The sequence below is a fragment of the Salarias fasciatus genome, chromosome 4 (genome assembly GCF_902148845.1).
Source record: "Salarias fasciatus chromosome 4, fSalaFa1.1, whole genome shotgun sequence".
Lineage (NCBI taxonomy): Eukaryota > Metazoa > Chordata > Actinopteri > Blenniiformes > Blenniidae > Salarias > Salarias fasciatus.
In genome coordinates, this window is record NC_043748.1 from 1,381,211 (window position 1) to 1,406,763 (window position 25,553).

General features: G+C 51.3%; 3 protein-coding genes across 13 annotated transcripts in view; 2 read left to right on the forward strand and 1 right to left on the reverse strand.

Moving 5' to 3' along the window:
* The window catches only part of arhgap23a (Rho GTPase activating protein 23a), a 78,765-nt gene extending 60,755 nt beyond the window's left edge, over positions 1–18,010 (forward strand). For 7 of the 10 annotated variants that reach the window (XM_030090296.1, XM_030090297.1, XM_030090294.1 and 4 more), the window contains 18 exons: positions 140–1,727; positions 5,332–5,487; positions 6,436–6,544; positions 6,632–6,671; positions 7,435–7,572; positions 7,653–7,961; positions 8,048–8,109; positions 8,201–8,319; positions 8,454–8,572; positions 9,211–9,363; positions 9,448–9,526; positions 9,613–9,686; positions 9,768–9,857; positions 9,945–10,070; positions 10,161–10,202; positions 11,078–11,171; positions 13,584–13,615; positions 14,611–18,010. In XM_030090296.1, coding sequence (XP_029946156.1) covers positions 140–1,727; positions 5,332–5,487; positions 6,436–6,544; positions 6,632–6,671; positions 7,435–7,572; positions 7,653–7,961; positions 8,048–8,109; positions 8,201–8,319; positions 8,454–8,572; positions 9,211–9,363; positions 9,448–9,526; positions 9,613–9,686; positions 9,768–9,857; positions 9,945–10,070; positions 10,161–10,202; positions 11,078–11,171; positions 13,584–13,615; positions 14,611–16,038 — 4,758 coding nt within the window. In that variant the 3' untranslated portion in view covers positions 16,039–18,010. The remainder of the gene's footprint in view (positions 1–139; positions 1,728–5,331; positions 5,488–6,435; positions 6,545–6,631; positions 6,672–7,434; positions 7,573–7,652; positions 7,962–8,047; positions 8,110–8,200; positions 8,320–8,453; positions 8,573–9,210; positions 9,364–9,447; positions 9,527–9,612; positions 9,687–9,767; positions 9,858–9,944; positions 10,071–10,160; positions 10,203–11,077; positions 11,172–13,583; positions 13,616–14,610) is intronic. The other 3 variants (XM_030090291.1, XM_030090295.1, XM_030090298.1) reach the window with 3 other exon arrangements.
* An 865-nt stretch (positions 18,011–18,875) lies between these two features.
* Positions 18,876–20,450, reverse strand: hexim1 (HEXIM P-TEFb complex subunit 1). The gene has a single exon (XM_030090370.1). It carries the CDS (start codon positions 20,133–20,135, stop codon positions 19,056–19,058), a length of 1,080 nt encoding a protein of 359 aa, XP_029946230.1. The 5' UTR covers positions 20,136–20,450; the 3' UTR covers positions 18,876–19,055.
* A 3,838-nt stretch (positions 20,451–24,288) lies between these two features.
* LOC115386392 (1-phosphatidylinositol 4,5-bisphosphate phosphodiesterase delta-3-A-like) overlaps positions 24,289–25,553 on the forward strand; it is a 41,310-nt gene continuing 40,045 nt past the window's right edge. For both annotated transcript variants that reach the window (XR_003931298.1, XM_030088619.1), the window contains exon 1: positions 24,289–24,656. Coding sequence is in view for 1 of the 2 variants with exons in the window: in XM_030088619.1 (XP_029944479.1) it covers positions 24,566–24,656 (91 nt within the window). In the remaining variant the exon portion in view is untranslated. The remainder of the gene's footprint in view (positions 24,657–25,553) is intronic.

Sequence of the window (25,553 nt, forward strand, 5' to 3'; positions counted from 1 at the left end):
CTCCATGTTTCGGCTTGTTGTGTAACGTACAACTGTGGTTTTCGCACGTTGTCAAATTTACCGGTTCGATTGTGAGTTTATTTCAGCTTTTTGATTCTCGCGTCTTTCCTCACGTCTCCGTCTTCCCTGCTTCCCGCAGGCGTACTCCCAGGATGCCTACCTGACGGGGAACGAGCCCTACGCCGGGGGAGCGGAGAACCTCCCGCCGCCGCCTCCCTTATGTTACCCCCGCGCCAAGACCACGCCCCTGGTCGGATCCCCCCTGTCGGCGCCCATGGGCCAGAACCAGCTGGATAACTGGAGTCGCTGGCCAGGCTCTTCCAGCCCCTCGTCACCTCTGGACAACCGCTCCGCCGTGGGCAGCCCCGCCAGCTGGCAGGAGGGGCGAGCGGGCGAGCCCGGCGGCGTGGGCCACAGCAGTCCGGCCCACCGCACGGAGGAGATCCAGTACGGCATGACCAGCCAGCAGCCTCAGGGCCAGACCAGGGGGCGCTCCTACTCTTCCTCCTCGTCCTCGGGAGGCCCTCTGTCCAGCCCGCTGCAGGTCCACTACCCCAACCACCATGGCGGCAGCTCCTCGCAGGCTCCGCCGCGCAAGTCGGGCCCGGCGTGGACCAGCCCGCCGCTCCCTCAGGTGGGCCACGGCCGCAGCGAGCGCTGCCAGCAGGCCCTCTCCGACTGGTACTACAGCCAGCAGCCCGAGCGCCCGGGCCGCAGCATGCAGACCCGGCACCGCAGCTACTCCCAGGACCGCCTCATCGACTCCCGCCGCCAGCAGCAGCGGTCGGGCGCCTGGCCGCACAGCGCCTCCCAGGACACCCTGCTGCTGCTGCAGCAGTCCGGGCCCGGTCCGCAGGGGGAGCCCTACTGGTCCTACGGAGACTGGGAGGGGGGCCCGGGCAGGGGCCAGCAGGTCTCCAGCTACACACGGACGCGCTCGGAGAACCTCCTGGCCCAGTACGACCGCCACGGCCGCTCGCTGGAGACGTTGGACCGGGCGGCAGCTGGCCTGGTCTCGCCTCGGTTCGAGAGGCCGTCGTGGCACCAGCAGGCCTCCCAGCCTCCCCCGAGGACAGACGTCTACCCTCGGCCGGGGGGCCACTTCAGCGCGGCGCAGGCCGCGCCGCCGCCGCCGCTCCGGCACTCCCAGCCCCACTCCAAACACCACGCCCAGGCCCCCCCGCAGCCCCAGCAGGCGGCGCCGCAGAGCCGGCGGCTTCCCGCGGGGCAGAGCGTGGACGACCAGCCGGTGGGCTACCGCAGCTACAGCCCCTCGTTCTACCGCAAGACGGGCCGCATCATGCAGCAGGCTCACTCCTTCAGGGACCCCTCGTACTCCGGCCCCCACTTGAACTGGAACCCGGAGGGCACGGCGGCGCCCGTCGCCGCCTCCGCCGCCTCCCCGCTCGCCTCCGAGTCCCCGGACCGCGCCTACAGGCCCACCAACCACGAGAGAGAACGGGTGGAGGCGGCGGAGGCGGCGCAGACTCAGGAGGTGGTGATGAGGCAGAAGCCCCCCACCGGGCGGAGGAACGCCCACGGCGTGCGGAACCCCCACTACGCCCTGGCCATGGACGGGCTGGAACCCTCTCTGTTTTCTCCCGACCCCAAAGACTCCGCCTCCTCCACCCCGGGCTCCGCAGGAGACGCGGCCCCGCGCAAACCAAACGGCAGCCTGGCCCCCCTCCCCATCGAGGACGACTCTCTGGCCTCCATCCCGTTCATAGGTGAGTGAGGAGCAGCGGCTCCACCTGACCTTCAGAGGTCACCGCGTCTTTTCTCGTCATCGTCCACGCCGTCCCTCTACTGGAGGTTCAGTGAGAGCTGAACCGAGGCGGACGGGGAAGCCACGATTTGAGTAACATTATGAGTGTGTGGAATGTGTGTGTTTTCCTAATTTCCTCCTGGTCCATCTGTTTAGGCTCCAGGCTGCACTCAAACACGTTTCCCGTTTTCTCACTGAAACGCTGCTGCTTCTCTCTGTCTACGTTTGCGCGCGGCCCAGTTTCTTCTACACTGACGAACACATCCACCTGTTTGCTCTCTTTACTGATGAGGACTCTGTGGGGATGAAGCCGGGTTTCAGGGTTAGGGTTAGGGTTTACAGGAAGTTAATATGAGTCAATGCGATTCCCCCAGAAGGCATGAAAACAGAACCATGACCTGTTACGTCAACACAATCTCAATATGGAGAGAGAAGATAAAATGATTTCACTCGTCAGGGAAGGTTTGAGTTCAGTCTGTTGGCCTGTAGGAAGTAAATACCAACCAGTGTGATTTAACTGGGAGGCGTGTTTGGAGAAGGTAGCATTGGGACTTCCCACTGTCTCGTCTGATTCCCGAAACCTGCTCAGGTCACCTGACCACACAGGAAATTAAGTCAAGGCCCTGAATGTAGGGTTCTGTTTGCGTTGGAGCGACTGGCCTTCCTTAAATTACAGCGTTGCATTAATGGCGTCTGTGCTTCGCTTGTGTTACCGACTTAGACTGGGAACAGTGTTTGACGCACACTCGCCGTACGGGCGTGTGTGTTTGCGTTAAAGACTCCTGTACATTGACAGCCCGTGTGGGTTTGTGTGTTCGGGAGGCATCTGCCTTCGTGCCCCGGCTTGCTTCTCGCTCCGAGGAGACTGGAAGGGAAGGGGCCCCTGCAGGCTCCGCATCGCCTTGCATCACTTGACATGGACGGCAGCCGCCAAGTCACAACCGTAGGCAAATGAGGTTAGCCGGCGAGACGAGCCTCGCCTCCGTCGGCGGGTGAATCCGCTCTCGCCCCGAAGGCTGAGGAGATGGAGATCATCTGAGCGAGGAGGCTTTGACCCGTCTCAGAACGGCTGAGCGTGTTTCAGCCTCTGCCCCAGAAAGCCGTTTGAGAAAGGGAAAATCCGGGCGGTCGGCATCCCTCCACCTCTCCCCGCCTCTCTCCGCCTGACGGTCGGAGCGCATTCTTGCCTTCACCTGAATCAATTGAAAGCAGGCAGTCGGAGCTGCAAGCAGGGACACGTTTAACGGCCCCAAACTGAAACTAGGCTAGATTCTCCCCGTAGACCAGGAGAAGCTTCTCCCTTCTCGTTATCGCTCCTCCGACACCGGCGATGATTTCATCTGCTTCACTTTGGGAACATTCGGCTTCACAGGCCTTTATTTTCCTCGCGGTTCTCTGAACCGCGGCCGTCTGTGAGATATCGAGCACAAAGGCGGCTGTGTCTGCAGGCAGAGACGTTTCCCCCTCGTCTCGCTTTAAGATATTGATTGTTGTCAGACTTTAATCCAGAGTTTTATATTTTCCAGTTGCGGCGGCGGCGGCGGCAGTGTTTCCTCCGCCGAGACGAGAATCCGAGCTGTGAATTACCGGGAGGGTTTTGTCCCTCAGTCGGAGCTCGTACACTTTAGCTCCAGACGTCAATGCTGCGATTGTCCGGCTCTGACAGATGAAGCGGTGTGTGTGTCAGTAGTGTGTGTGTGTGTGTGTGTGTGTGTGTGTGTGTGTGTGTGTGTGTGTGTGTGTGTGTGTGAGAGGAAGGGGTTCGGTCTGTGACTGTCCTCACTGGCAGGACCCCCCCGAACATGACCGACCACAAACCAGACTTTCTGTCCTGCTCTCCCAGCTTTTTTTTTTTTTTTTATTTTGAAAATGATCTGAAGTTACATCGTTGATATCATCCTAGATATGTAGGATGTTCTGATGAAGAAACAAAAATGTGCAACAGGTGTGATCATCTTTTATATTTTAATTTATTTTACTTGCTCAGTGAAATTTTAGCTTCTTTTACAGCCGTTGGGCTTTGATAGTCCTGTGAAACACTTCCACAATATTCAACATTCTTTGGGAGACAGAAAAAGAGCCTTTAAGGTATAAAAATAATCAACCCAAAACACAGGCTCCTCAGTATCAGTCATTGCTAAGTCGGCAAAGTAAGTAAAGACGTCTCAGTAATCTGAGTTTTGAGGGATTTATCTTGGAATTTACTTTAAAGTGCTTCTTAATCCCTTTTAATTTAACACCTCTCTCTTGGCTTTCCATCCCAGCTGTAATCTCCAAATCCTGACCTCCACACGGTGTCCCTCTGCCCCCCTCTGCCGGTCCGGCTCCGGGTCCTGGGCTCTGCCCCCGTTAATGACGGCCTTTGTTAAACCCGCAGCCCGGCTATTTCTGTTCCCTGCTGTAAACAGGCAGATTCCTCATCCCAGATCGGGAATGTTTTTCCGCCTCACGCCGGGACCCGAAGTGCTCAGGAGCGCAGAGCAGCAGCGGTGGAGGGAGGGGACCAGGAGAGACTAGTGAGATGGAAAATCGTGATAAAATGAGAGTGGTCAGATAGAAAAATCACAAAACTGATGACAACCCAAAGCAGGAGTTTCCCTGTGTGAGTGGACGGTGGAGTGAGGCTGTGCTGCCCTCTGCTGTCTCCTCACGGAACAGCCTGAATCCGCTCAGCAAGGACGGCTTCGAATCCAGCTTCTCCTCACTTTATGCAAATATCAGGCTCGGCCTCCAGCGCTGTGTGCCAGGAAGTGTGTGTGTGTGTGTGTGTCTGTGTGAAAGAGTTTCATATCCTTTTGCAGCAAGTGAAACTCTGAAAGACCTTAGTTAGAATTCTCAGCTGGAAGAAAGACTCTTCTGTCCTCCCAAGCTTAATTCACTAAAAAACTAAAGCAAAGCAGACAAGAAACAGCCGTATTCATCACCTTGAATGTTTCTGTTCACCTCCTTCCACTGATCTACGATCATTTGCTTGAATTTGATCGTCTTTTCTCACACATATGGGATCCTACACTACTGTATTTCGTGAAGAAGTGAAACCTGGAGCTCGTAAATCTCGCACAAACTCCCCTCTGTCACCGACTGAGTCGCTTCTTTCTGTTGCCACAGAGGACTCAGGTACTGTATCATCTGACAGCTATGTCTTTATTTTCCCGTCGGCTCTTCGCCCAGGCCGACGCTTTGCTGATTCTTTGGCGCTGCAGGTTTAGAGTCTTGGATTAACGTTGCCGTCTGTGCCGTGTGGTTTTCGTAGCTCTGATGCCTGAGCATGATGCTGTGTGTTAAACCTGGAAATGGATGGATGACTTTGAAATGCGTACCGTTGATGGTAACCATGCGGTTCCCCGTCGATTCCTCCCCCTCTGCCCTCTCCTAACCTAACCCCTGCTTCTTTCCCTTTTTTATTCTCCATTCTGGCCCTTTTTTTTCTCTCTCTCTCTCTCTCTCTCTCTCTCTCTAACACCTAACTGTCCGTTTCTCCTCTGCCCTTCCTCACCTGCCTCCCTCCTCCTCCTCCTCCTCCTCCTCCTCTTCCTCCTGCCCCTGCTCCTCCTCCCCACCAACAGACGAGCCAACCAGCCCCGGCGCTGACTTGCGCGCCCGCCACGTGCCGGCGTCCTCCGTGGTGTCCAGCGGCATGACTTCTGCGCCCGCCGTGGCCACCAGCCCCGCCTCCCCCACCTTCACCTTTCCCCTCACTAGGCTCTTCTCACACGACTGCAGTGAGTGCCCCCCCCCCTTCCCCGCCCTCCTTCTCGCTCCCCGCCTCGCCACTGCATGCAGCCAAATATTTAATCTCTTCTTCTCTTTATTTTTTTTGTGTTATTTGATTGCACTCATGTCTTCTTGTTATGGATGGTTTTATTACATCTTTAAATGAAGCTGCATGGCTGTTTTCATCTCGAAGAGGCTGCAAGAGCCTCTTAACTTCCATCTTGTCAAGTATTTTTGTCTTTTCATCTTCAAAGTAAAATGTAAAATGAGTTTTTTTTCAGGCCTGTGTGAAGATTTTAAAAGCAGAGAATCATTTTTGTCATGATTCATTGGCTTCTGTTTGCGTAGCGGAGCTGTTCTTCTTCAGGACACTGACGTCTTTTCTTTACGTAAATCTGGAAGCGAGTCAGTTTTTGACTGAGAACAGTTTAAACTGATGAGACCGAGTTTCAGAACAGACAAAAATCTACTTGACGAGATGAAAGCTATGGACCGTCTGCGATGTGCATGCACCCAGTGTGCTCAGAGGGGATTCGTGACGATTCTCCTAAATATGCATGAAGCCCTAAATGAGTGTGTTTGTGCGGTAAACTAAAGCCGCGGCGATTAACGTGCAATCACAGATCTGCATGAAACTTCAAACGGAGGGCACAGACGCATGCCAGGCTCGATTCGCCTCACCTGCATGCTGGTGGCGAGCGAGCGAGCGAGCGGTGCACGGAGGGTTTCCTCCACCCGGCTGCACCGTCCGTCTCCACCTCCATCTCGACGCCGGCGTCGGTTCAGTCCACCTCCCCCACCCCCCCCTCACTGTCCCCGTCTCCTAATCCAACACCATCCACAGCGGTGATTGGCATTACATCAACATTCTGTCTCTCTCTCTCTCTCTCTTTCTCCCTGTCCTTTGTTTCCTCTCTCGCTCTTTCTCTCCATTCATCCATCCTTTCATCGAGCAGGCAGTATTAAATCCAGTCGCCGTTCCTCCTATCTTCTAGCCATCACCGCCGAGCGCTCAAAGTCATGTGACGAGGGACTCAACACGTTCAGGGAGGAGGGACGCATCCTGTGAGTCCTGAGGAGCAGAGGTTAAAGCACGTCTGGCGCGCCGCGCACGGAAAACCATCATTAAACTGATCCTCTGTTTCTTTACAGGAGACTTCCTAAACGAGTGAAGAGCTTCTTCACAGACGGGGTGAGATGAATCTTTCATCACGAATACACTTAAGAATTCATGTGATGAAAGCAGGAATCAAATAATGGAGTGAAGAGGTGAACATTTTTGAAGTTCAGCCGCGCAGAGATGAGCTGACGTCTCATTTGATCAATCTGCCGATTAGAAAAACAAACAGAGGAACAAAGACAAATATGTTTCCGTTAAAGCTGCAAAGCAGGAAGTGTGTTCAGCACTCTTTTTGACCGAAAGTGTCTTGGTTTGTACCTGACTGTGACGCGGCTGAATATCCACCGGCTCCACGCTGTTAACAGCAGTTTGTTAGAATTAAACTGGAAATAAAAAACCTAACGCATGACCAAACCTGGCAGAATAACAACATTTCCCGCTCCTTTCGTGCACATTTCTGATTTATTTCCTACTTGTTTATTGCAGTAATCAATTCATTCATTTAGACCAGAATTAATGAAACGAATGTTTCGAGCTCCATGAAGAAAACTCAACATATTTCGATTAATACGTGACAAACACTGTTCAGTGATTCAATCCAGCAGTGGAATAAAGAAGCGAGGAGGCGGCAGGTATATATAATTTTACTTCCACCTACTCCATTCCTGGCACTCGGCATTTTCTTGTATGTTGATTTTCTTAAATAAACTAAATAAAAGTAAAACTTTGAAATTAAAAGCAGCTTTATTTTGTCTTTGATTGCCATGTGCGGAGGTGGAGGAGGTCAGGGAGCGTTCAGTGTCCGGGTGTGAGTGCGTCTGTGTGTGTGTTCCAGTCTCTGGACAACCTGGGGACGGCGGAGGAGGTCCGCTCCAAGCGCCACTCCACGTCGGAGCTGGGAAACATCACGTACAGCGACGTGCGGCGGGAGGGATGGCTGCACTTCAAACAGATCCTGACCGAGAAGGGCAAGGTGAGCGGCGGCCGTCGGGAGAGAGAATTAACCGCTGTCACTCGCCTCACCTGGCGTCTCCTCGTCTCGTTTCCCCGCAGAAGGTGGGCAGCGGCATGCGTCCGTGGAAGCGGGTCTTTTCGGTCCTCCGCTCCCACTCGCTGTTCCTCTACAAGGACAAGCGGGAGGCGGTGCTCCGCGGCGCCACCATCGGCGGCTCGGCCGAGGACGAGCAGCCCATCAGCATCCGCGGCTGCCTGGTGGACATCGCCTACAGCGAGACCAAGCGCAAGCACGCCCTCCGGCTCACCACCCAGGACTTCTGCGAGTACCTGCTGCAGGCGGAGGACCGCGAGGACATGCTGGACTGGATCAAGGTCATCAGGGAGAACAGCAAGACCGACAGCGAGGTCAGAGGTCGCCCTGGATTCTCCCTCCCTCAAGGGAAAGTCGTTTGAGTTTCTGCTGGACTGTAATGTGAACCCGTCTGTTTCAGGAGCTCGGATTTTCCAGACAGGCGCTGATCAATAAGAAGCTGAATGATTACAGGAAGCAAAGGTGAGTCGCCAGATTCCTCCCACGCGGAGTTTGCGTTTTCGTCAGACGCAGCCGCTCGCGGCGTGGTTGACCTCTCCGTCTCCCCCTGCAGTCCAACGGCCGGAAAGCCGGACTCGTCTCCCCGGATGCCGCGCATGAAGCCGCCGTTCCTCCTCAACAAGACGGAAAACGCTGCCGGAGCTCCGCGATCCCCGAAACCAGAGGGTAAAGGTCAGTGCCGACGGAACGGGAAGCAGGCCGTGCTTTGAAAAAAAAAAAAACAAAAACTCTAAAAAAAAGGCGTTTTAAGATTTGTTCTGCGAGTCTGCTCATGGCTGAGAAACGGTGCTCTGGACTGTGTGCAGAGGAGAGCAGCCCGCCCAAGTCTCCGTGGGGAATCAACATCATGAAGAAGACGAAGAAGGCGGGGCCCAAAGCCTTCGGCGTGCGGTTAGAGGAGTGTCAGCCCGGAGCCAACAACAAGGTCAGCCACCGGCACAGTGTCCTCCAGCAGATCCACATCTAGATTTATATCTGCTGGACAGGTGCAACTCTAAAACTTCAAAAGTCAATCGGTTTGTTGTTCCCACAGAGTTCCTTATGTTGTGTAGAATCTTCACATTTGGATTAAATTTTAAGAATCCGTTGTATTCCTGTTTTTTTTAAAAGGAGCTGCATTTGCATTATTGTGCACAAACAAAGTCAGATAATCTAATGCAGTGAGCATAATTAATGCACGCTCAGCGCTTAGGGAGAAGTCATTAACGGCTGGGTAATACGATAAATTAATGACATGATGAAATATAAAAATCCAATTTAAATGTGATGAATAAGAGAAGGAAGTACATTAAAATGTTTAATGATCATAAATGAAACGCTGCTAAACTAAGAGGAGATGAAAAGATAATATTGGTTGGAAAAAGCATATTAAGCTATTAAAACATATAAGATGATGAACGAGACAAAAGCATGAAAACGTGGCCGTCATGTTTGTTTTTAAAATATCCACAGATAATGATTTAAAGCAGCACAGTTTAATCATTTAGTTCAACACCAGAGTCTGAGGAGCCTCCAGGTTCCAGTAGTTCTCCATGAACCAGTAAAAACGTTCCCTCCTCTCAGTTCATCCCCATGATCGTGGAGATCTGCTGCGGCCTTGTGGAGGAGATGGGCCTGGAGTACACCGGGATCTACCGGGTCCCCGGGAACAACGCGCTGGTGTCGCTGCTGCAGGAGCAGCTCAACAAGGGCGTCGACATCAACCCGGCCGAGGAGGTGAGCGGAGCAGACGGGTGGGGCATGGTGGGAAAACAAACCCTCGACGGCGTCTGAGTCTCCGTCTCTCTGTCTCCTGTTCAGAAGTGGCAGGACCTCAACGTCGTCAGCAGTTTGCTCAAGTCCTTCTTCAGGAAACTTCCGGAGCCGCTCTTCACGAACGGTGAGTCGACTTCAGGCTCACACGACCTCTGACTCTCCTTCAGCCAAACCCCGCCTGGAATTCAAACGTTTTCTTTATCGCGACAGACAAGTACAACGACTTCATCGACGCCAATCGGATGGAAAACGCGTCAGAGCGACTGAAGACCATGAAGAAACTCGTACGTGTTTGCTCTGCTCTGGAGTCCGACAGGTCGAACAGGTTCACCTCTTGACTCTCTCCTTCTTTTTTCTTTTCCTAGATTCGAGACCTCCCCGATCATTACTACCACACTCTGAAGTTCCTGGTCTGTCACTTGAAGACGGTCGCCGACAACTCCGACAAAAACAAGGTGCGTCCAGAAACGGGACGAACGCCGGGAGTCAGAGTTGATGGACTGAGATCCGGAGCGCTGAGCGTCTTGCCGCGTCTTTTTCAGATGGAGCCTCGGAACCTGGCTCTGGTCTTCGGCCCCACGCTGGTTCGGACGTCCGAGGACAACATGAAAGACATGGTGACGCACATGCCCGACCGCTACAAGATCGTGGAAACGCTCATCCAACACGTGAGAGACGACACTCTTTATTCCGTCTGTCGGTGCGGTCCTCGAACGTCTCGCTGACGCCGGGGGGGGGGTTTGTGGTCTCTCTTGCAGTGCGACTGGTTTTTCACCGAGGAGTCGGACAAGGATGAGAAGGTGGGTCGCTTCGCGTCGATGTGTGAGGTGTTGTACCGCGCTGATATAACCGATGGAGCGGAGACGCTTTGAAGACGAAGCTGCTGAAGACTTCTTTATCTGGAGACTGAGCTGGTTTGAAATCAGACGGCGCCGACGCTGAAATGAAACGTGCTTTCAAACTAGCCAAACAACTGAAATATCAGACGCTGGAAATGTTGCACCTGTTAGAAGGAGCGCAGTAATTTACCACTGGGGGAATTGCAGGCGCAGAGTTGAACACGTTCCCATGGCGACAAGAAACAATCGGCAAAACCCACAATCCACAGAAACGTGAACGAGCGGCGGTGCCACCGCTCGACACGTGCGTGAAGGTCAGCGGTGTTTACACACACCACGTCCACACCTGTGAAGAGTTATTGGTGTTTTCTGAAGGCGGAGGACTCAGCTAATGAAGTCCGGTCGCTGTTCAGTCAGAAACACATCAACGCTCAGCAGTATAGCAATAAAAATATAAACCTTTATTCTACTTCTGCTCATTAAGCTTTGGACTTTGGAGTTAGAAGAATTTGATAGGTGATTTCTGAGTCGACTCATTTTCTTCTTTGCGAATTTTTAAAAGTTTCTATCTTTCCCAGTTGCTCTTGAATGCACCATTGCCATTTCATTTCATGTTCTCTTTGTTTGAAAGAAAGATTCTGATTTTAAATCAGTCACTCCACGAGTGTGAAAGTGTTAAAAAAACTATTAAAATGACGTCCCCAGCTCGGATCACCCCTCCGGCGGCTGTAATGCGAACATGATTTAAGATAAATGCGTCCCTCGCTGCTGTGGTCGTCAGTCGATTGTAAAGTGGGCGTGGCCCAGCATCTGACCCGCAGTGTGTCCCCCCGCAGACGCCGGTGGACACGGAGGACGTGCAGCCCGTCCCCAACATCGACCACCTGCTGTCCAACATCGGCCGGACCGCCCTGCTCGGGGAGGCCTCAGGTGAGTCCGCCGACCGCCACTTTCACCTCGCAGCCCCAGATCAATGCTGTGGTTCAGGTTTGGAGCAGGAGGGAGGAAATTCCTCAGTAACTACAGTCTGTCTGTGGGAGGAAATTTCAAGGTGAAAGAGATTTATAGCAGTGATAAAATAAGCGTGAGTGTAAAAGACGACGCTGTTGAAGCCTCAGCAGATGTTTCTGACATCAGGGTGAAATATGATTGAATCCTCTGGGCTGAACATCCTCTTTGGAAGTTTGTCCGAGTTGAAAGCCAGAATTCCCCACTTTCCTGCCGAACTGGAACGCAGCGCGTAGCCGAGGCCTTGATCGCCCGCAGTGTTTCTGTACCTCTCTCTTCTCTGCTGACCTCTTTCTCCTCCCTCCACGTTGCTCATCGTTCACTTTCTCTGTGCATTCTCTGCGTTTCCTTCTCTTAGCCGAGCCTGTGGAGCAGCCGCTGCGGTAGGACGGGAACTCCCCTGGCAATATGCGTGTGTGTGCGTGTGCGTGTGTGTGTGTGTGCAGCCAGTTACAGTGTCATAATGAGTGTGTGAGAGCGGGAGTGAGTGTGTCAGTGTGGTGGTGATGGCTGGTGTCTCCATGGTCTCCATTACCCTCCTCAAAGTGTCTCACAGTCAGACGGAGGCCTCCGTCAGAAAGCTGTCGGCCCCCGTCTGACTGACGGATGATGGATGGATGGATGGATGGATGGATGGATGGATGCTCGCCCTCTGCCTGTTACAGCTGCTGTTTCTGGCGCTGGAGTGTGAACTGTCACTGAGAGACAGCTCCCTCGCTCATGGCTTGCCCCTCCACCCCCCTCTCCCATCAGCCCCCTGAACCTCCTGCTCTACAGATCGAAGCTCCCAAATAAGCATTTCACCAAAGAAAAATAAGATTTTTCATTCTCTTTTTCTCTAAAAATAACAAAATGTGTGTTTGTTTTTTTTTTTTAGTAATTCCACCAAAACCTCTCATTTCCCTGCAGACGATTATTCAGTTCAGACTGATATTAATGTTATTCATAAAAGTTTTAGCTCTTCTAGACTGTCTCTGAGAAACCTTAAAATAAAAGCAATTTCTGCTCTTGGTTCTGGAAAGTGTTTCACTCATTTTGTCAAGTCTGGTGCCCCCCTGTGGTCTCTGCTGCCCACTGAAGGGGGGGGGCGGACTCCATGTTTGCAAACAAGTGGTTTCTAATATAATATTAAAACAGAAAAGTTTGCATGGTGTTAAATCACACGAGTGTAGAAAAGGCTGACCCATTTTAACCCCACACTAACTCCTCATGGACTTACAAACTTAATTACTGACATATTTATAGCAAATGTTGAAGAAATGTTCTAAAATATTACATATATTCATGTTTTTTATCCACGAAAGGAAAAAAATTAGAAGCATATTGTGAAGATTGTGGTTAAAAAGCAGACATTTCAACTCAGACGTGTGAAAAATGCTGCAGACCGGAGTCGTCTTTAAATATCTCCCCACAACAGTTTTCCAATAGCAGGGGTAAAAATGGACTGATGGCATTAAAAAAAGCTGCAGCTCCTCTAATTTGACAGAGTTAAGTGACTCATGAAGGTGGTACCGATTCATTCTAACCCCAGACTGAGGATTTTCTGCTCTAATTGAACTGAAACCGTCCGAGAGGTGACATAAAACTAGAAAAGCGCACAATTTCTTCATAGAAAGGTCACTTTTTCTTTCGTCAGAAGTTACATCCAGCGCTCAGCCGCCCCTCCGCCCCCCCCCCCCCCCCCCCCCCCCCCCCAGAGCGGCGCCTCCCTCCTGCATCGTTGTGCTTCTGTTTGAAAGGGAATGTGTTTCTTTCCATCCTGATTTTTCCTGCTTCTCTCCACTGACTGTCATATCTGTGTGTGTGCTGTGATTTCCTAATGCTGCTGCTGTTGTTGTTGTTGTTGTTGTTGTTGTTGTTGTTGTTTTTTCACCCACAACAACCAAACCCTGCCTCTCCAGTCATTGTCAGTGTCTTCATCCGGGGGGTTTGTCATGGTGAGAGGACACAGAGGAGGGACGCTTTCTGAAACTTACCTGTGGCGTTACTCTGGTTTTTTTTTAACTCACAAAGGAGACACAAAACTGCTGCTGCTCTGTTTCCTGCAAAACCAAACCGAGACGTCTGTGTCGTGTCAGATCAGTGAATCACAGCAGCTGGGTTTTATTTTTTTTTATCTTCTCCTCCAGCTGATGGAAAACACCTCTGTCTCTGTCGCATGAAGCCCCGGACAGCGTAGAGAGCAGAGCAGCAGCAGTTTCCTGTGATTTATCGTTGCTTCATCAGCGGCCTCTGTGTCCTCCGCCATGCCTCGTTCTGGCCTCTGGTTCTCTCTGACCCACTCACCTCTTGATTTTTCTGTTGTTTTTTTTTTCTTCTCCCCCCTCCCAACAGACTCAACCAACAGTGACTCTGCGAAATCAAAGGTAACGTCTCCTCCTCAAGGTTACGCTGATTGCATCGAGCTCCAGAGTGGAGCTCTTTAACGTCACCCCGCTGAAGTTCTGGGGGCCCGTTCTGACATTTGATCCTCTTTTAAGTGGAGCCTGTTTTAAAAAAAAAAGGAAAAAAAAAACTTGATAAAAGACACATCAAACTGACATTTTTTAAGTAAATATGAAAAAAAAGGAAAGTCAGAGATTAGACAAACTCAGAGCATTGATTTCAACCCCCCCATCTGTATAAATCAGAAGCTTGATCATGTCTGCATATCAGCCAGCATCACTCTGCAAACAATTAGAGTATTGATCTCCTGACCGAATCAAAGCTTTATTGCCGGAGCATGAAGCCTGATCTCTTCATCTAAACGGGACGGTTTGATCTGTAATCCAGTCAGATTGGCCACATAAACCGTCCGAGCAGAAGAGAGCAGAAACATGAAAGCATGTAATTTAGTTTTAGAAAATGAGTCTTTCAAAGGAAAAGTGCTCCTGAAGAACTCAAAGAAATCCAGCAGAGGAACAAAAAGAAGAAGTCCAGAAAGACGAAATGGGAGGTTGTGAAATTGCTTGTCAAATATTAAAAAAGCGAAAAGTGATTTGATTCCCGGTGATAGATGTGGATTGGCCACTTCATGCTCGAAAACATTCAATTATCTTCCAGCCGAGTTTAGAATTAGGGAGTGAAGGGCGAGGCTGTCGGCTCGCGTTCAATTTCTGCGAGGCAAAATATTCTCCCGCCCGATCGCGGCGATAGAAACACATCAGAGGGCGAGACTTGTCGCTGCCTGTTCCTCGCCGCGTCACATCTCAGTTCAGTAAACGACTGGAAAGTGTTGTTTTTCCTGCTGCCGGTGTGAAAGGCCGACAGGCGCCGATTCAGAGGGGGTGAACTGTGCGGAGTGCCGGCAGTTTCCTCGGCGTCTGCTGCGGGACGCACGGCAGCGTGGCGGCGGTGTCACTGACCTCTGCTCCTCTTTCAGGGGTCGTGGGGGTCAAAGAAGGACCTGACGGCCAAGGACTTCCTGACTCTGTCCATCATGTCTGCCGTCACCGGGCGCAAGCGCAGGAAGCGCCACAACGCCCGCCGCGTGGGCAGCAGCACCGACGACGACTCCGAGCACGAGCCCGGCAAGGCGGGGCGACTGGGGGCCGAGGAGGAGGAGGAGGAGGAGGAGGAGGAAGAGGAGGCGGAGTCGCCGGTGGGAGACACGGCTCCTCGCGCAGAGGGAGAGGAGGACGAGGAAGACGAGGAAGAAGAGGAGGAGGAGGACGAGGATGAGGAAGTCGTAGAAGGCGGAACGAAAGAGGAGGTGGAAGAGGAGGCGGCGCCGGCGGCGGCTGCCGGTCCGCCCCGCCGCAAAGAGGAAGAGGAGGCGGGAGGAAGGCCGGCGGCCGTGCTGCTGTCGGAGGAGGAGGGCCCGGCAGAGGGGAAGGGGCCGCGGTGGCGAGCGCCGGACGACGCCCGCTCCATCGTGTCCGGCTACTCCACCCTGTCCACGCTGGGGCGGAGCCTGGGCTCGGAGGGGAGGGGGGACGACGCGGACGACGAGCACAGCGAGCTGGTGAGCGAGACGGACAACGAGAGCGGCTTCGCCTCGCGCTCGCTCACCCAGGAGAGACCCGACAAGACGCCCGCCAGCGCCCCGCCCCCGGCCGCCGGCGCCCCGCCCCCACGCAGCTTCCTCTACACTCACTGCAAACCCCCCGCGGTCACGCCCGCCGGGCCCCCCGCCCCGCCCGCCGCTCTCACGGTCACTCCGGACGGCGGCGAGGGCGGCGCCCGCTCCGCCACGCCGTCGTCCTCGTCCTTCTCCTCGTCCTCCGCCTCCCAGCGGCTCCACTCCCGCCCCTCCTTCAACTCCCACAAGCTCATCCAGTGCGACACGCTGGCCCGCAAGAAGGCCAAGGCCCGCTCCCTGGACCTGCTGGAGCTGTCGGGGGCGGGGCCGGGAGAGGGCGGGGCCAGCCCGGGCCAGGAGCCCGCCCCCAGAGGGAGGAGGGACGCCTCCAGGACCAACCCCTCCTCGGGCAGCAGCCAGGAGAGCCTGCGTCCGGCCCGGCCCCGAGCGGCCCCGCCCCCCAGCGAGGCCGCCTCCTTCGCCCCCGCCGGCCCGGCGGGCGGCCGCTCCCTCGCCGAGCAGGTGCGCGCCCGCCTGCTGGGCTCGGCCGACGACCTGCGCAGCGTGGGGCTGCGGAAGCCGCTGTCGCCCGAGACGCGCAGGAAGAGGCGGGCGTGGCGCCGGCACACCGTGGTGGCCTCCCCCACCGAGGCGTCGGAGAAGAGGCCCCCCCTCGCCGTCACCGAGTTCCCCCTGTCCCCCGTCGCCGCCGGCCAGGGCAAAGCCGGGCCCGACCACGGGCCGGCCGGGCGTCAGGTGCCCCCCTCTCGCTTCCACCAGTACCTGTGAGCCCGGCGGTGGAGGGGCGGGGGAGGGGGGGGGGGGGGGGGGTCAGCGACCCGGCAGCCAAGCTTCCAGACCTCTTCACCGCCAAGAATCCCCCCAGAGCGGCGCTTCCTTCCCACGAGACTTCAAACTAAAGGTTCAAATCCCTTCAAGTGACCAGAGGTGGGGGCAGGGGCAGGGGAACGCCCCCCCCCCCCCCCCCCCCCCCCCCCTCCCCCGGCTGGTTCTTGACAGAATGGTGCTTCTTCTCAAACTATTAACTCTCACTGCTTTTCTAACGCCACTCCGGTGAACCTGAACAGACACTCTTACAAATGCAAAAAAAAAGTTAACTTTTAACCATTTCATGAGTGGATCAGTCAGATCAGTAACCTGCTCCCCCCACCCCACCCCTCCACCCCCCCACCCCCCCTCCTCCACAGACACTGTAAAGAGTCCTCGCTCCTCCACCTTTACCTGTTCATAATGTCTGTGTTTTGACCAGGTGTTTGTCTTACACAGTTTTTTGTAACATTTGTACAAAGCCTTGTTAAGTTAACCGTGTAAATAGAAATAATATGTTATCATATTTGGTTTGACTTCTTTTTTTTTTTTTTTTAGCTCTCTTTTTTATGGTTTACAAAATGTGTGTACAAGTGCACAGTCATTTCTTTCAAGGTGTTACTTGAAATGTCTCCCTTAATATATTCTGTTTTTGTTTTATATTCTATATATATATTATATATATATATATATATTTTGTATTAAAGTAAAAAAAAAATTCTTTATTGCGATTTCACCTGTTGAAAGCAGAGGAGATAAACGTGGCGGCGCCTGCTCCTCGACCTCCTCCTCGATGGCCTTTCTCTCAGATTCACAGCACTGTGCGGACGACCGCTTATCCTCAGATCTCGTCTTACGATCAACATTATGTAGCGACTCCTGCGGCCATCCCGTGACTGCATGTAGCATCTTATGGGGTTGAGGTGGTCGGCTCTCTCTCTCTGGCGTCTGGGATGGCCGAGCCTCGTGTTCTCGTGGCCCCCGCCTCCCCTCGGAGGCTTTGGCCGTTTTGTTATTACCTCCAGGTTGCACGACTTTGGAGTTTTCCATACGGTCACATCCTAATAAAGCCTCTGCTGACTGACTGGGAGAGGGTGGGGTTTGGTGGTGGTGGAGGGGGGGGTGGCGGTCGGTACTCTGGAGGAAATGAAAACAGAATGTCTGCTTCTACTCTCTCAAAGAGGGAGGGCCACTTGAGGCATCCTCGTCTGACCAAACCACAGTGAAGAATAATAATAGTGACGGTAATAAGTTCTGGTCTTGTCTTTTACCTCAATTCTTTCTCCAAGTGCCTGATTTGTGGAATGTGTTTCTGTTCTGCGGTGCCATGCTCGGTTCTCCCGTTCCCCTGCGTTTACCTCCTCCACTGTGGCTGATAGATTAACTCAAGGCACTGACCCAAAGATGTGTACGTCAGAATCGAAGCGGCCTGAAGCGAGAGGGTATTTCAAAAAAAAAAAAAGAAAAGAAAAGAAAAAAGAAGCACACTTGAAGCCAAGGACACATCTATGCACTCTCTTCGCCTCCCACCGAGGCATTAACAGCTTTCACCGACGCTGCTAAGAGGGGAAAAGGCAAAGTATTCTCTCTGCTGCTTTTATTCTTAACAGACCGCCGTCGTCTCTCTCTCTCCTGTCCCAGTGCGTGAACATGGTACACCCAGCAAGCCCTGTCCTGAAACATCCACCGTGTGGTTCTCACCTGATGTCTCCTTGTCGTGTTTTACAGGTTGTTGTTTTTTTTGTACATACTATCTTAATATGTAACATACTGTATTGTGTACATTTGGAATTGCTTTCGAGTATAACTAATATGAAAGTGACTGGACTAAAAAAACGAAAAAGAAGTTTGTCCGTCTGGAATCATTTCCCTCATGGCTGTGTGCTTTAAAGCAAGGTTCTACGATGTAAATAAACAGAAATATGTTTAAAGAGAAGCGTTTCTGCAGGTTTTTCCCAGGAGGTTCACGTTTTGAATGCCGCCCCCTGGAGGCTGCAGGGGGGAACTGAAGTCTGCTCATGAGGGGGAACTTCCTGTGAACTACTGAGCCTCTTTCAATAATTAACTATTCATGTAATCTGTGGAAAACTGGCTGCAATATTTAGAATCAAATAGAATGATTGTACAAAAAAAAACTAGCTTTAGGACAAATTTTTGCAGCAATTTCGTCATGAAAATATTCATGATTCTGGGAAGAGCTACTGAAATAAACACTTTGACACAATTTTCCAGGATATTGGGTGAAAGCAGGTTATAATCCCATTCTGGCCCCCTGGACAGATTGAACTGAGAGGCTTCATAAAGAGCCTGTCCTCCTCCTCCCCTCCCCCTCTCATTCAGGGCCCACTGAGGTCTGTCTGGCCCATTTCAGGATCCTCACAAGGAAGAAGGGAAGGGAAAAAAAAAAACCCTGAGTGATTACATGTAATCTGACAGACAGGCAGCTCCTCTGCAGCTTGAAGACACACGACAGCTTTAATCAGGTCCACCGTTTGCTTTGTTTAATTTTAAATTTTATTTGAACTTATGTTAACACACAGCTGTTAAATTGACCACTCTGGAGGTGAAACAATCCGCAGGATGCTGAGCTGCTTCACTGTTTCCATTCAGTTTCTGTGACACAGGGTTTGATTTTATAACCAATCGAAATGAACAATGAACAACGAACGGAGTTAATCCAGGGAAACGAAACATTTTGGTGTTAAATACCTTTTTTTTTCTTCATAAAAAGAATCTTAAATTTTGAAATATTTACATTTCCTCTTGAAAAAACGACAACACTTGAACAGAGGGGCGTGTTTACAGTCCAAATAGAAAAGAAAAGTCAAGTATTGCATCTCATGAAAGGACATCATTGTCCAGATGACAGATCGATTACAGAAAACTGACAACATTTTATTTTAAATGTAAAAGTCCCATGTCGTTTACCTTGTGTTTACTTCCTCCCCCTCCCCTCCCACGAGAAAAGCGCGTGTCCTCTAGTTCCCGGCCAGCTGCCCCCGGTCCGTGGCGGGCTGGCTGAGCAGCAGCAGCTCGCTGTTCTGGGCTCTCAGTCTCTCCAGCTCGCGCTCCATCTCCTTCACGCGCACCAGCGAGCTCTCCACGGTGGCCCCGCCGGGCTCCGCGGCGCGCCGCAGCCGGTTGTTCTCCTCCTCCAGGCGGGACATGCACTTCTCCAGCTCCAGGTACTCCTGCACCAGCTCCTGCTTGGTCATGTTCTGCAGGGACTCGACGTGGTACATCTCGTAGGTCTCGGAGAAGTCCCTCTGGAGGAACTCCCCGCCGGCGTTCCCGGGCCTGCCGATGCCGTCGCTGCCCCCGCCGCTGCCGTCGTCCTCGTCCTCCTCGTCGTTGTCGAAGAAGTCCTCCTCGCTGCCCGTGTCCTCCAGCCGGGCGCCGACCCCCAGGGGCCGCCGGACCCCGATCTCCGTGTTGAGGTCGGGCTCCTCGCGGTCGTGCTCGTCCATCAGGAACTGGGTCGTGTTGTAGGGCGCCACCGGGAGCCCCTTGGCGAACATCTCCTCGCGCATCCGCGACGCCCGGACGGTCTCCCTCTCCTCCAGGGCTTTCTTCTCCTCCCAGGAAAGTTTGTTGTAGGGCTTCCAGTGGCGCTTCTTCTTGGAGGTCCGGCGTCTGTGCCGCTTCTTGCCCAGACGCGCGTCCAGGCCGGTGTCGGAGTCGACGTGCAGGTTCTCGTCCCGCACCTGGTTGAGGGTCCCCAGCAGCGGCCTGTCACCGCCGTGGCCGTCGGGCTGCTGAGAGGTAATCTGGCACTTCGGCAGCTCGTTTCCGGCTGCTAAGGCAGGGCACACCTCCCTCCGTCCGCCTTTCACTTGCCATAACTTCTCTCTGTTGATATCCTCGCAGTTCCCCGCCCGCCGCCGCTGCTGCTGCTGCTGCTGCTGCTGCTTGTGGTCTCTCTGCCGCCCCCTGTCGCCGTTCTCCGGTCCTCCACGGTTGCAGGCTGGGGGATGCTCCAAAGCGTCTCCGCTTCTCCCACCTGATGGGCTGCCTGAAGTTTTCAGGTGATGCGTCTGCTGCTCCGCTGGCTCTGTCATCCTGATTTTCCCGCTCCGATGGCGCCGCTTCTAGAACATCTCACGCGACGTTCATGCTCTCAAAAAAAATTCGCGCGTCAAAGTTAAAAAAAAAGTGAACAAAAATATCAGTCCCGAAATTATGATTAATAAAAATTGCAAGGTAAGTTTTGACGCTTTAAAACAACTATCGTAAAGCAAAAGTAAACTTCTGGACAGTAAACACTTGTTACTCCTCGGAGGGTTTGTCAGAGCAACTGTCGCTAACTACCATTAACTGTTTCGCTGCTGTCGGAGGTTCAGTTCTCCCGGAGACTGCGTCCCGCCGTCACTACAGTGTCCAGTGTGCTACACAAGGAGAGGGAGCTCCTGTTTATATACCAGCTCCGCCTCATGCCGTGCGCATGCTACCGCTTGTTACCACCGTTGCATTCTGGGAGATGTGGTTTTTGCTTTCGTCCAAACGCTGGTCGAGACCTTCCAATAGAACTACATCGGCCACAAGTCTGTTCTAACAGACAACCGTTTGAACCAATCAGATTACAAGATCTTCAGCGCTCCAGAGCCCGCCTTCCTCCACGTTGATTGGTCGGCGCGGTCCCTTTGCTGTTGCTAAGCTTGGGGTATTTTCTAATTGGGCGGTTTAACTGTCAATCAAAAACGCGTAATCCACACCAAGAAAGCAGTCCTGGCCATGTTCATGGACGCTACCATTCACAAAATAAAGGGGTTGCGTATATAATTTAAGAAATTCAAGCCAATTGAATTGATTCAGAATGCGGTAACTATTTACCTGGAGTGAATTCGAATAATTTAACACAACTAAAATATGTTGTTTTGAGTACATATTGAATCCACATTTTAAGATACAGTCCGATATAAATTGTAACCCCCCTGTATTTGAAACTACATAAACAAAACCTTTTACGGAATCTAGTCCGTTGTCAGTATTCACCCAAGAAAAATTGTAAATATAGCTCATTCTTAAAAGACGAACCTCTTATTGTTTCATGCCATAAAATTCTGCCAATTCGGCGTTAGTTTGATGGCTGAACCTTTCCGAATGATTAATCGCCGTTGTGCGGAGTGATATGCAGTGGGCAGGGGCTTGGGGGGGAACTCTCGAATCAGCGTAAACAAACGACATTTATTGTGAAGCTACCGCGGCGAATGCATCCCGAGCCCCTCGTTGTTAAAAGGGTGGGTCAGGCGATCTCACACTGGCTCAGTAATCCTGTTATCAGTGGACGGAGTGGTGTAGATCAATTCTGAGTTCGTCTGCGCGACCCACGTTTTGACACGCACCGTGGTTCTTTTTTTCTACACGGTTGTTTCGTGCGGCCGAAAGCTAGGCTAGCCAGCTAACGTTAGCAAAGATGTTAACGTTGGATAGCCGACGGGCGCTAAATATGTAATGTCGCTTCAAAACGAAACACTGCATCAAACAATGAATGTGAAGTCACTCTATTCAAAATAAAGTTTGACGTGAGAGAATAACAACGTAATCACAGTTAAGCGATTTCTAGTCAGGGCCAATATAAAGAGGAACGCCACATAGCTAAGCTAAGCTAGCCTGTTTTACGCTAGTATAGCATTGTAGTAACTACGTTAATAAAGTACTCTGTTGTTGGATTGGTTTTAAAATAATTTGTTTCTTTACTACCCGCATGTCGATACCGAAGTTAAAAAAAACGCCGTGGACGTAAACAATTAACAATGCTGTTGAAATGGATAACACATCCGTGTGCTAACTAGGCCAACGTGTTCACGAAGGCGCCGTGTAAATCCTGGGCTGTAATGTGCGACTTTCCCCTTTCTCGGCACTACGCTCGTTTGTAATCTGCATGTAAATGTTACATTTTCTGTAAAAAGTACTCGTCAGAGTGTGAAATCACACTGGAAGAGACGCTGAAGAGCACCCGGTTGTATTTATCCGTCACGTTAAGTGAATAACTATCATAGCATCAGGAAGTAGACGGCACCGGATCCTGCAAGAAAGCTCTGAATCTTTCCTTTAGTTGACTAATGCTTAGTAAACCTTTAGTTAACTCGTTAAACTAAAAATGTCCTCAAAGTCTGTTAATAACTTTTCGTGTACATCTTTTTTCTCTTCGTGTTTCACAGTATTAAAAATAATTATTTCACTATAAGTATTGTAAGATTTGTTTTCTACATATATTCTCTTCATTTTTTCATTTTTATTTTTACAAGCACATCCACGGTCTCACTGGTAAAGAGTTAGTGGTTATTGTGTGTTTGGGTGTAGCTGTGTATGCTCCACTGTTTCTCTCTCACACACACACACACACACATTATAGTTTCCTCAGTTCTCACAAATGCAGTTTGCTTCCATTAATGGAAGAAGTGGGTTATTCAGTCTGTCCTCTCGGTTTGTGTCTGTCCCGGAGACAGGGAATCCTGCAGCTCAGAAACAACACAGACCCACGGTTTCCCTTTCACAGAGTTTCAGCTCTGACAAATAAGCGGACTGAACTACGAACCCTTTGAGGAAGAGGTGATAAGTTCCACTTTATATGAAGCCTGATGACCATGGAGACTGAGAAACCATACAGGGGCTTCCCATATTCTCAAATCAAGGAGCGACTGCGGCGAGAGAAGCTGGAGCTGCTCCTGCATAGATCACAGCTTGTGAGGATTAGCAGGCATGACTTAATCTCTCACCCTGTCTAACATGGTTGGTGCTGCTACTGAGAGGAGATAAAAGATAGAAATTTTTCAGGCCCATGCATGGCCTTAATTTGTGAATTTAAGCAATGGCCACTGCCCACCTGATCACAGGAGCATTTCAAGTGTGGGGGGGGGGGGACTTCTTGAGGAGAGATGGACCACATCACATGTTTGTTCTGGGGGTGTGTTTGTCTGCATGTGTGTGCAACAAAGAGAAGCAAGCTTCAGCTGCAAGATTGACCAAGTTAGAGTAGCACATCACCTCAGGCACCTGCCCACCAGACCTGCTTTGTGCATACATGGAAGCCGTTAAATGTGTTTGTGTGTGCTTTTGGTGGCCGTGGATGAGGGTACAGGAACAATGCCAGCATCAGATCATCCATGTGCCACTCTTTCCTCAGTCAGAACTCCATTACTAAGTTTCCAGTCAGCGCTGTGTGTCTCATCTCCTCACAGAACCAGCGAGCAGAGCTCTGCCTCTCTTTCATAAAAGCACCCAGCCCTTTAATCCCACACAGACAGTATGTAGATACAGGCCGTGTGGGTGATGAATTTGGCATTACAGAATTGATTGTTGTTGTACAGATCCTCGATAGTTACCACAAGTGGCCAACAGGGGGCGCTGCCTCCTCATTCACTGACGCTTGGAGTTGCTCGAACTGTAAACTTCAGACTTTTCCTCTGAGCTCAGCTGTGCTCTCAGAGCTTCTCATCATATTTCGTAAACAAGTTCGTAAAGAAAGAAATCCAGAGGGTTAAATGTCATTACGACGCCTGTTTAAATAAGTAAATGTAGATTTATAACTCCCATTGCATTAAAATGGGACAATAAAAACTTTAATAAGCCGTGACAGCTATGGGCGGGGCTTCGATGTAACCCCGCCCCTTGCTGTGATCTGATTGGCCACCTGTGTGTCCCCCAATTTATCATTGGTTTAAAGTGATGTCAATCGCCGCGTGACGTCATATAAAGGGAATATAAATTCAATAAGATAATAAAGTGAAGAGGAAGTCCTCAGTTTCACTTCGAGAAGGTTTTTCTGTGTTTTCAGTGTAAAAGCAGAAACAAATGACGTATCTTGTGTTTGCAGTGGTAACTTTATGTTGGTGTGATTTAAATAAATTTAAATAAAAAGCGGATTTTTAAGAGAACAATACAATCAAGTGAAAAGTTAACATTCATCCAAAACAAAAAGTGGAAAAAAGTTTAATAAATGTTGAGTTTAATTTATTTCAAGTTTCACTCTTGACCCCTCCAGTGTGTCTCCTGATTCTATTTGGTTTTTTTTTCCCTCTGGCTCCGCCCCCTGTCTTAAAGTTGTTGTTGTTTTGAAGTTTCTTTGATTGATTCTGTACATCTTGCATAAATCCAGATCAACACAACGTCTTGCTGCAGGGTGGTTCACGAGGAGGAGGAGGAGGAGGAGGAGGAGGAGGAGGTGAATGCGCCTTGTTTGGAATCATGTTGCGCACAAGCATGGAGAGCAGCGCCGGGGAGGGACTTCACACATGTGGAAAAGGAATAACTGTTGCACTCAGCTGCCCCTCGCTCCTTCTCTCTCTCTCTCTCCCTCTACTCCCCCCTCTCTCTCCCTCTCTTTCTCTCTCTCTCCGGGAGCGATCGGGGTCTTTTGGGGGCAGCGCAGACACAGACACCTGCACCCTCACGCGTAAAGCGGTCCAAACTTTACGCACAAGGAAAGTCTCCGTGAAGTAGCATCCCGCGTGCATTTGGCCTTGGAGATTTGCAGTAGGAGACTGTAATGTTGGGCAGTGGGAAGACACCGGCCGCCGGTCCCGGGGAGCAGCGGGGGAACGCGGCGGAGAAGACGGCTGACCACATGAAGAGGCTCGGTAAGGAAAACCTCCGCACCGGAGCTGCGCCTTTTTCAGCAGGTCTGGAGAGAAAACTGACAGTCTGGACTCAGACACTGATCGATTGCTCCAACTGCAACCAGCCACTGTCTCAGTTACTCTTCAACTACATGTCAATATCATTCATTTGACCGATATTAAATTTGTACCTTCCAAACTCAGTGCGTAAAACTACTCTGTGAACAATTTCAGACATGAAACAGCCACATTATTTTATGTTTATCCAATGACTAGCTACAAAAATGTAGTTTCAATGGTCTCAATATAAATTTAAGTCGTAATTAATAGCAAATGAGATTACGCGGTTAAATTAGTATCAACTCTGTAAAACACTGCTGAATTACAGCAATGTGAGTGTTTGTAATCTGATTTACACTCAGTGCAAACTACTGCTATTTTCTTAAATTGCACTCAGTTAAAGTGCTGTTGTTAAATACTGAACCACTCAAAGTCTTTGTGACTGTTTAACTGCACTCTATAGCATTGTTATGATCTGTTCATCTGTGTGACTGCTTCTCGATCTGCGGGTTCTGTAGTTTTAGCTTAACTATATTCCCAAAGTATTGAATGTTAAACTATGTTTTAATGGGAAGTTGATGAGGTTGTTAGTGATCAGCAGGTGACTGCAGGTCACAGATAAATCAGTGTGTGTGTGTGTGTGTGTGTGTGTGTGTGTGTGTGTGGGTGTGTGTGGGAGTTATCATGTGTTGCTGAGAAGCTGAGCTGCTCTCTGGCCCACTGCTGTGACTCAGGCTCCTCTCGTCCCCTCCCGGCCCACCTGGGCTCGGTCCAGCCCCACAGCCTGCTGCTCAGCCCTCACACACACACACACACACACCTCAACATGAAACACACACCTGTCAGAGTCTCTGAAAA